At 45.6% G+C, this 10,288-nt stretch overlaps 2 protein-coding genes across 2 annotated transcripts in view; one reads left to right on the forward strand and one right to left on the reverse strand.

Annotated features, from left to right (window-relative positions):
• LOC140721222 (uncharacterized) overlaps positions 1-10,288 on the reverse strand; it is a 188,490-nt gene that overhangs the window by 115,047 nt on the left and 63,155 nt on the right. The gene's annotated exons all lie outside the window — the stretch shown is intronic.
• Positions 3,209-10,288, forward strand: part of LOC140721211 (cell adhesion molecule CEACAM6-like) — a 22,311-nt gene continuing 15,231 nt past the window's right edge. The window contains exons 1-3 of the mRNA XM_073036069.1: positions 3,209-3,367; positions 5,872-5,995; positions 6,196-6,513. Of these exons, the coding sequence (XP_072892170.1) occupies positions 3,209-3,367; positions 5,872-5,995; positions 6,196-6,513 (601 nt within the window). The remainder of the gene's footprint in view (positions 3,368-5,871; positions 5,996-6,195; positions 6,514-10,288) is intronic.

Genomic DNA, 10,288 nt, shown 5'->3' on the forward strand with positions numbered 1-10,288 from the left:
GGTCACGAACAAGATCTATAAATGGAAAGGTCAGGAGAGAGAGTGTGAAAATCCTGAACGTCTGGAGCAACAGGTTTGCCTTTGCGAGGGAAGGCAGCGGTGACGCAATACCCGCGGAGGGAGATGGACTGTCAACGGGTCGTGTCGGGACCCTGCAGCGACACTGAACACCCGGAGGGCAGTGAGCCACTTTACCAAGTTCTGGTGGCTGAGAATCGGATCGAGGTGAGAGGCTTTGATGGGCAGTTGCGACGGTCAGAGACTGGATATGATGTGAGAAAATGTATCAAAGATAGATAGATAGATAGATAGATACTTTATTCATCCCCATGGGGAAATTCAGCATTTTTTCCAATGTCCCGTACACTTGTTGTAGCAAAAACTCATTACATACAATACAATACTTAACTCAGTAATAATATGATATGCATCTAAATCACTAGCTCAAAAAGCATTAATAATAGGGAGATATTTATATAAAGAGTAGAGCGTGGGGGGTGCGATGGGACCTGACCCGTGACAGAGGTGTCCAGTTAAGCGCGGCTGATTGGAAGATGGGAGTGACGTCAGAAGTGTAAGCGTGGAGATCGCGGCCGAGGTTGGGAGGTGATGGACAGTGGTAACAAGGGCTGGTACATAAGCAACCTGACAGTAAAACCAGGTAAACTATGGGACCCCTGGAGGGTGAAAAGGAGAGCAGATGCGCCCTTTGAGCGAGAACACACTGTGGGTGTCCGTGTGTAATGCAAGATGGAGTCAGAGGAGGGAGGGTAATTAAGCTCAGTAACAGGGCGCGGGAGTGTTTGGTGTGTACAGGAGGTTCCAGGTGACTCAGAAACAGACTGCAGGTAGAGCTCACCTGTTTTGTTTTGTGATCTGCAGCAAAGAAACAGGCTGAAGCAAATCAATAAACCGGGAAATTAATTACTGTAAAGCAATATATTCATTATCATTTTAAAAATCTTTTTATTGATACATAATCTTCGACAGCTATAGAATGATTCAGAGCTTTAACAATTAATAAAGCTGAAGAAAAAAACTTATCAAAAAGGATAATATATGAAAATGAACAAATCTTATATAAAGAAAAGAAGGATAAAAGAGAACCCGACTAATTAAAAGAGGAAGAAAAAAGAAAAAAAGAAGAAAACGAAAACATTAGGAATCATCTCCCGGAGCAATACGACTTACAATCGTCCATATGCATAAAAAATAAATCATCAACCGCCAATTCATGTTTATTTTAAATAAAATTGGAAAGAAAGCATATAAAATAATTGAAATTAAATGATAATATTTGGCAAAAGAGCCCCATCCTCTCTCAAAATCAAATTGAGGATCAAAGGTTCTACTTCTGATTTTTTTCCAAACTGAGACATAACATCACTTGAGAAAACTACTGAATTAATGTAAGGACAGAGGTGTCTTTTCATTTTAATAAAATAGCACTTCTTGCCAACAATATAATTGGCAAGAATATTGCCAATTCTGCAATAGAACCTCTTACTAAAGGATTCATATTCAAAATAGTATCCAGCAAATCATATTCGTGCAAATATGGAAACTTAGATAAGTATTATTGTAAAAAATGTCTAACCTGAAACTATTACAAGAAGTGTGTATGAAAGAGAGAATATTTACTAATTAACTCTTCAAAAGTCATTAATGGACCATCACAAAATAAATCTGCAAAAAAAAAAAATCAGACGCCTTATTTCTCTATAATAGAAAAATGGGATCAGTTATTGAAGGTTTAAACCACAGGAACCCTGGAGGGTGAAAACAAGAGCAGATGCGCAATTTGAGCGAGTAGACAGTGTGTGTGTGTGTGTGTGTGTGTGTGTGTGTGTGTGTGTGTGTGTGTGTGTGTGTGTGTGTGTGTGTGTGTGTGTGTGTGTGTGTGTGTGTGTGTGTGTGTGCGTGCGTGTGTGTGTAGGTAGCTCCGAAGTAGATGGCAGGTGGTGCTCACGTGTTTTTTTTTTGAGAATTACAGAAAAGAAACACCCCTTCAGCATATGTGGTGAAATTTGTTATCTTAGCGGTAACAGTTCAATGCAATGCATTATAATATAGAGAATAAATAAATGAGGATAAATGATTACAGACAGAATATATATATACACACATACATAACATATTTAAATTAAAATTAATGCAAAAAGTGAGGTAATGTTCATGAGTGCAAGGTCCAATTAGTAATCGTATTGTCGAGAGGAAGAATCTGTTCCTGAAGCGTTGAGGGTGTGACTTCAGGCTTCTGTCCCTCCTAACAGATGGCAGCAGTGAGAGGAGGGGATGCCTTGGGTGCCGGGTTGCCTTTCCGATGGATGCCCCCTTTCTGCGGCACCGCTCCTTGAAGATGTCTTGGAGACTGTGCAGGCTGGTGTCCATGATGATTTTACAACCTCCTGTACCTTCTTACGACCCTCCGCAGTTTGCAATCACCCCTCCACCACCCCCGATATGGCACTACGGCCTGTCAGAATCCTCACCACGCTATATATCTGTGGAAGTTTTCGAGTGTCTTGAAACTCCTTATAAAAATATCAATTTCATCAGATTTGCCTCGAGCTTCCACCTGTCCTCAACTTCACTTGGTCCATTTCTGTCACTTCTCTGCTTGGCTCCCCTCTGACATTCCCCGTTCCCTTTTCCTTCTCTCACTTTATCTCCTTCCCTGCCCATCGCCTCCATCCGGTTCTCCTTTCCCTTCCCTTTCTCCCATGGTCTTATTTCCTTTCCTATTATATTGCCACTTCTCAGCACTTTATCTCTTCCAGATCTCCACTTCACCCTCTCGCTCCAACCTCCCCAGGTTTACCTACTTGTGCTAAAACCGCCATGATACTTGTCTTCAGAGATGCTGGAGTGTCAAGCCAAAATACCCGTGTTCTCCACATTGCCGAAAAAATCCTCCCGAATACCAGCATGAATGAAACAAAATGCCGCTTAATCACTATTTGTGCAAAGTAGATTGTGTTCAGTGTATCACCGGGAACAGCGGCTGTTGTTGCAAATTGTCCTCTTGAGGATCAGCTCTAACAAACAACAACGAACAAGCGAAAGACATGCCTCCCGTTTGCAGAAGCAAGTTAAAGACGCGATAATGCAGAGGTGTCTCTCATTTATAGTCCAAATATAGTTTCCTACATATCAGAAGGGTATTTCTGTATCAGGCAGCTTCACCCAAGAATTTCAGTGACTGGGCATGACAAAAGAAGAGGCACAACTGCACATTGTGGTAACTGACGCCGGTGGCAATACAGTGACGGCCGTACTTCCATTGGCAAAGTTGAAAGAGCAACGGCACAGAAAGCAGGCGGCACAGTGTCACCACAAGGGGGCAGTGTCGGAATGCGGAGACGAGGTCAGACTGGGAGCAATGGTCACATGGTCCCTGAGCCGCTCAAACCTTGCAGTCTGATCTCGCACCTCGTCTCCTTCTGTCTCCAGGATATTTTCTGTCTCCATAACCTCGCCCTGTCTGATTTGAAAACATTGCACAGAACGTGTATAATAATTAAAATGCCACTGGCGATTGAGTGGGCAGCCAGCGCCTCTTCCCCAGGGCACCACTGCTCAGTACAAGAGCAGATGGCTTTAAGGTAAGGGGTGGGAAGTTCAAGGGGGATATTAGAGGAAGGTTTTTCACTCAGAGAGTGGTTGGTGCGTGGAATGCATTGCTTGAGACAGTGGTGGAGGCAGATACACTAGTGAAATTTAAGATGCTACTAGACAGGTATATGGAGGAATTTAAGGTGGGGGTTACATGGGAGGCAGGGTTTGAGGGTCGGCACAACATTGCGGGCCGAAGTGCCTGTAATGTACTGTACTATTCTGTGTTCTACGTTCTATATGCAGCAACAATTTCCAGCAGGGCACAAATCTACAAGATGTACATTTTCTGAGCTGGTATCGTCGCAGTCTTCTGCCAATTATGCACAAAAACACTCGAATTCTCTACAGGCACCGGTGGTCATACGAACTCCACATGAACTTTAACGGCTCATCGCACATGACTCCCAGCAATGCAAGTACTGCACCTGGAAGTGAGCGGCGGAATTCCGCCAGAGACCGATAGGCTGCATCAGATAAGAACAGAGCAGCGGCGACTCCTTCATGATAAACCATGGATTCGGAGCGCAACTGGGTGTCTCTTCCATGTCCACCGAATATGCGTTCTCATCCTCTAATTGAGGATCCCCAATCGCTATTACACTCCCCTTTCAGCATCCCCTTCTGGGCCACAGAGCCGGTCTCAGTACCTTCCTCCTGGTAATCTCCACAACCGGCAACCCACCAAATGCATCTGAAGTGGCACGCCTATTATTGAGGGGTCCGGCCACAAGGGGGCACTGCTGCGACTGTCTATCTCCTTTGCCTCTCCTGCCGGTTACCCGTGATACTGCCCCCTTCATCTCGGGGTGGCTCCCTCCCTGTAGCTTCTTCCTATCACCTCCTCATTGTCCCGTGTGAATCGAAGCTCATGGAACAGCAGCTCCCGTTCCTTAACATGCTCCCTCAGGAGCTGCACCCGATACACGTTGTGCAGATGTATTTATGCGGGATAGAGGCGGTATCTCAGTTTCCCTAAATCTCACACATGACACTGACTCCGCATCTATTCTCAGCGCACTAGCTATGTAATAATTAAAAAAAAATCACCTTACTTGAAACTTCATTCCTTACTTCGAGCATGCGGCTGTGTTTGTCCAAGCGTGTTCTCGCCTAAGCTTCTTTCACAAAAGCCGGACCACTCTAACAATTCAACAGCAATGGCCGTTCCAACAATGGAGAATCCTTCTTCATCTGGCTGGCCAATTCAGAGAAAAAGTCCCATCACTGCTGTCATAACCGCCAGGTGGCGCAACGCGTCCTCAGTACATGAATAAGTAATATATGCATAAAATATACAAAATATTTCGGTAAGTGAACAAACAAATGAATGAACAAATTAATTAACTAAAGGAAAAGTACATTAAGTAACAAATAAAAAATGAATTTTGAGGTCGCTTTCATGGGTCCATGGACCGTTCAGAAATCCGATTCCATAAGATTTTGGTAAATCTCTGAGCGTGGGTCTTAAGGGTCATGTAACTACTTCCGGATGGTGGTAAGGAAATAAGAAAATATCGTGGATGGTAGTAATGAGACAAGAGTATATTCCGGATGGTAGTAATGAGACAAGAGTATATTCCGGATGGTAGTAATGGGAAAAAGCATATTCCGTATTGTACTAATAGGAAGTGTGTATATCCCGAATGGTTGTAATGAGACAAGAGCATATACCTGACGGTGTTCACCCTTAATTGTGGACCTGGTATTCCCGAGGAACCACCTTTTGAAGATTTTCTCGATTATGAAGAGGCTTGCACTGTGATGAATGTGATTGTTGTACACAAGCCTCTGTAATCTGTGTCGATCCTGTGCATTGCAGCCTGCACACCAGACGGTGATGGAAACAGTCAGAATACTCTCCGCCTTGCATGTGCGTACATTTCCCAGGTTTTGGTGACATACCCATACCAAATCTCTTCAAGCTTTGTGGGCCGAAGGGCCTTTATTGTGCTGTGGGCTTTCTCTGTTTCTATGTTTCTATCACCTAATGGAATGCAGCCGCTGACGTGCCCGAATGTGGCAGAGACAGGCTCCGCTCTCTCGGGATCGCGTGGATAACGGTCACTTTACTCTCTCATTCTCTCTTCATGTCGGTGGGCGAGAGAAACTCTCTTTGACAATATTATCTGATGCAAAACCACAGCATATAGCTGTAGAACAGCACACAGGATTTGATGTAGATTTGAGCAAAGTACAGATTCTGTCATTGGGCCTGATCCAATTAGCGCTGCCGCTTGTGACGTCAGAATCCAGATATATGACCCGCAAACCAGGAAGTGCGGCTCAGTCTCCGAGTGTAACAGAGATCGGCGCTGCTCTCTCGGGATGTCGGGACTGCCCTTCGCAGCTCTCGTTCTTTGTCTCCACATAACGGCGGGTGAGGGTCACTCTCTCCAACCACTGGTGATCATATAATCAACAGAACGACGCGTGGTTAGTTGGATGAAGATGAGATTATAATTATCGACCTTACTGAGCTGAGAACAGATCCCTGGTATCTGTACATATCGAGTAAGTACAGTTCCCAAGTCTATCGGCGTCTGTCGCTTTTCCCTCATATGATTTTCTCTTTCTCAGGTGAGTCCCAGCAGTTTACTATTATCGTTGAGCACAGCCAGATAAATGTCACCACTGGGGCTGATGCGCTTTTTTCAGTCCGGCCGTCGTCCAGCGTCCGCAGTGGAAGCTGGTGTTTTAAAGGGAAAACAGTCGCCCAGTGGATCGATCAGACCGGGACTGTAGATAATGAGTACAGATCGCGGGCAGAGTTATTTCCACACAATGGGTCGCTTCTGCTGAAGTCGGTCAACATGTCGGACAGCGGGGAATACCGTGTGAATATGGTTCCAACGAATGGCTCCCAAACCTCAGCGACAGTCACTCTGCGTGTCACTGGTAAGTGAGACAGAGTCATGCGATCTCGGACTATAACTTTCATTTTATTCCTGTGGGGAAAGAATACAATACAACCTTTACGGTGGTCGCAGAACCTGGACTCCAGTGAACTCTGCCAGACCTGCTCTCGAACTGTTCAGTTCTCACTGTTGTGCGTGGCTGTGTATCCCCGTTTCTGTTTGCGGGCTGCTCGCACTTGTCCGTGCCGGATGTCAGTTCCGTCTTCAAGGCCATCAAGTAATCATTTGTGCTGTATTTTACTCTAATTTTGAAAACAGACAAGTCTCTCCAGTCAGCTGGAAATGATTAGTTCTAAAATCATCTAGAGGAAAGTTTAACGATGTTCCCCTCCCCAGTGCCGCCCACCTGTCTCAGACAGTATAGAAAGATAGAAACATAGAAAACCTACAGCACAATACAGGCCCTTCGGCCCACAAGGTTGTGCCGAACATGTCCCGACCGTAAACATTATTACGCTTACCTATAGCCATCTATCTTTCCATGCTCCATGTACCTATCCAAAAGTCTCTTAACAGACCTTATCGTTTCCGCACCGTCGCCGGCAGCCCATTCCACGCACTCACCACTCTCTGACTAAAATACCTACCCCTGACATCTCCTCTGTACCTGCTCCCCAGCACCTTAAACCTGTGTCCTCTTGTGGCAAACATTTCAGCCCTGGGAAAACGCCTCTGACTATACACACGATCAATGCCTCTCATCATCTTATACAGCTCTATCAGGTCATCCCTCATCCTCCGTTGCTCCAAGCAGAAAAGGCCAAGTTGAATCAATCTATTCCCATAAGGCATGGTCTCAAATCCAAGCAACGTCCTTGCAAATCTCCTCTGCACCCTTCCTATGGTTTCCACATCCTTCCTGTAGTGAGGCAACCTGAACTGAGCACAGTACTCCAAGTGGGGTCTGACCAGGGTCCTTTATAGCTGCAACATTACCTCTCGGCTCTTAAACTCAGTCCCACAATTGATGAAGGCCCATACACAGTATGCCTTCTTACCCAAGGATGAAGTGACGTGTCTCTGGTCTACGGTCTGCATTTCAAACCTCATGTCCATCAAATAGTATTATTTCTTAATGTTTTCCTATTATTTCCACGATTGATGAAGGCCAATACACTGTCCGCCTTCTTAAACAAAGAGTCAACCTGCGCAGCTGCTTTGAGTGTCCAATGGACTCGGACCCCAAGATCCCTCTGATCCTCCACATTGTTAAGAGCCTTACCATTAATACTATATCCTGTCATGATATTTGACCAACCAAAATGAAGTACTTCACACTTATCTGTGTTGAACTCCCTCTGCCACTTCTCAGCCCAGTTTTGCATCCTATCAATTTCCCGCCGTAACCTCTGACTGCCCTCCACACTATCCACAACACCCCCAACCTTTGTGTCATCAGCAAACTTACTAACCCATCCTTCCACTTCCTCATCCAGGTCATTTATAAAAATAACAAAGAGTAGGCGTCCCTGAACAGATCCCTGAGGCACACCACTGGTCACCGACCTCCATGCAGAATATGGCCCGTCTACAACCACTCTTTTCCCTCAGTGGGCAAGCCAGTTCTGGATCCACAAAGCAGGGTCCCCTTGGATACCATGCCTCCTTACTTTCTGAATATTTTTGCATGGGGTACCTCATCAAATGCCTTGCTGAAATCCATATACACTACATCTACGGCTCTTCCTTCATCAATGTGTTTACTCACAACCTCAAATATTTCAGTCAGGCTCGTAAGGCACGTCCTGCCCTTGACAAAGCCATGCCCACTACTCCTAATCATATTACACCTCTCCAGCTGTTCTTAAAAGCTGCCTCTAAGCATCTTCTCCATCAAAAAGTGGTCGAAAATTGTCGGAGTTTGTATCCATAAACAGAGAGATTATTTTTTCTTTATTTCAATTATCAGCATCGACATAAGTAGGAAAAGGGAGAGTTAATGAAAACAGACACAGGGAGTTCGAAAGGAAGTTGAGAAGCACGACCACAAAGGTAGCAATCTCGGAATTACTGCCTGTTTCACGTGACAGTGAGTATTGGAATAGAATGATACGCAGGATAAATGCGTGGCTGAGGGATTGGAGCAGGGGTCAAGGATTCAGATTTCTGCATCATTGGGACCTCTTCTGGGGCAGGTGTGACCTGTACAAAACGGACGGTTTGCACTTGAATCCGAGTGGGCTAAGTATCCAGGCGGGACGGTTTACTAAGGCTATTAGGGGGAGTTTAAATTAGAATTGCTGTGGCTGGGAACCAGACTGAAGTGACAGAGGAAGGGGCGGCTGGCTCACAAACAGAGAATTGCGAAGTTACTGCGAGAGGGAGGTGACAGAGAAGGGACGCGCTCAGACCGATAATTTGCGATGTGTGTATTTTAATGCAAGGACCATTATGAACAAAGCGGATGAGCTCAGAGCGTGCGTCAACACGGGGCTCTGCCGTTGCGGCCGATATAGAGACATGGATGATCAGGGGCAGGAAATGTTACTTCGAGTGCCAGTCTTTAGATGTTTCAGAAAGGACACCCCCCACGTGTCTTCTGCGCTTTCCCCTTTGAACATCTGTTTCCAATTTACTCTCGATAGTTCCTGCCTCAGCCCTTCAAAATCTGCCTTTCCCCAGTTAAGCACTTTACCATTTCGTCTGAATTTATCCTTTTCCATAGCTATGCTGAAGCTAAGGGAGCTGCGGTCACTCTCACCAAAATGCTTCTCCACCAAGAGGTCTGTCACCTGACCAGGTTCATTACCCAGAACTAGATCCAGGATAGCCTCTCCTCTCGTCGGCCTATCCACATATTGTGTCAGGAATCCTTCTTGAACACACCTGACAAATTCAGCCCCATCTATCCCCCTTGCTCTCAGGAGGTGCCAGTCAATATGAGGGAAGTTGAAATCACCTATAACTACTACCCTGTATTTCCTGCACCGTTCTAAAATCTGACTGCTTATCTGCTCTTCGGTGTCCCGAGGGTTATTTTGGGGCCTATAGACTACTCCCAGCACAGGATTGACCTCCTTCCTATTTCTGACTTCGACCCAGACTGACTCCGTGGACACTCCTTCTGCAGCGTCCTCCCTTTCTATAACCGTGATGCTATCTCCAACCAGCAATGCCACTCCCCCACCCTTTTCTACCTCCCATCCTATTCCTTTTAAAACAGCTGAAACCCGGGACCTGCATCATCCAATCCTGCCCTTCCTCCAAGCAAGTTTCAGTAACGGCCACCTCATCGTAGTTCCACGTACTAATCCATGCTCTAAGTTCTTCCTTGTTCCTAATACTCCTAGCATTAAAATAGACCTTCAACCCCTTTAACTGGCTACAATTATGTTCTGTCCTCTGCCTGTCCTTCCTCATCAACTCAGAACTCTTAGCATTATGCCCTTGTCCTTCTACCTTAATCCCTGCACTCACATTCTGATTCCCACCCCTCTGCCAAACTAGTTTAAACCCTCCCCAACAGCTCTATCAAACCTGCCCGCCGGGATATTGGTCCCCCTGGGATTCAAGTGCAACCCGTCCTTTTTGTACAGGTCACACCCGCCCCAAAAGAGGTCCCAATGATCCAGAAATCTGAAACCCTACCTCCTGCTCCAATCCCTCAGCCACGGATTTATCCTCCACCTCATTCTATTCCTATTTTCACTGTCGCGTGGCACAAGCAGTAATCCTGAGATTACTACCTTTGAGGTCCTGCTTTTCAACTTCCTTCTTAACTCCCTGTAGTCTTCTTTCAAGACCTCTTCCTTTTT

The sequence above is a fragment of the Hemitrygon akajei genome, unplaced genomic scaffold, assembly GCF_048418815.1.
Source record: "Hemitrygon akajei unplaced genomic scaffold, sHemAka1.3 Scf000052, whole genome shotgun sequence".
NCBI lineage: Eukaryota > Metazoa > Chordata > Chondrichthyes > Myliobatiformes > Dasyatidae > Hemitrygon > Hemitrygon akajei.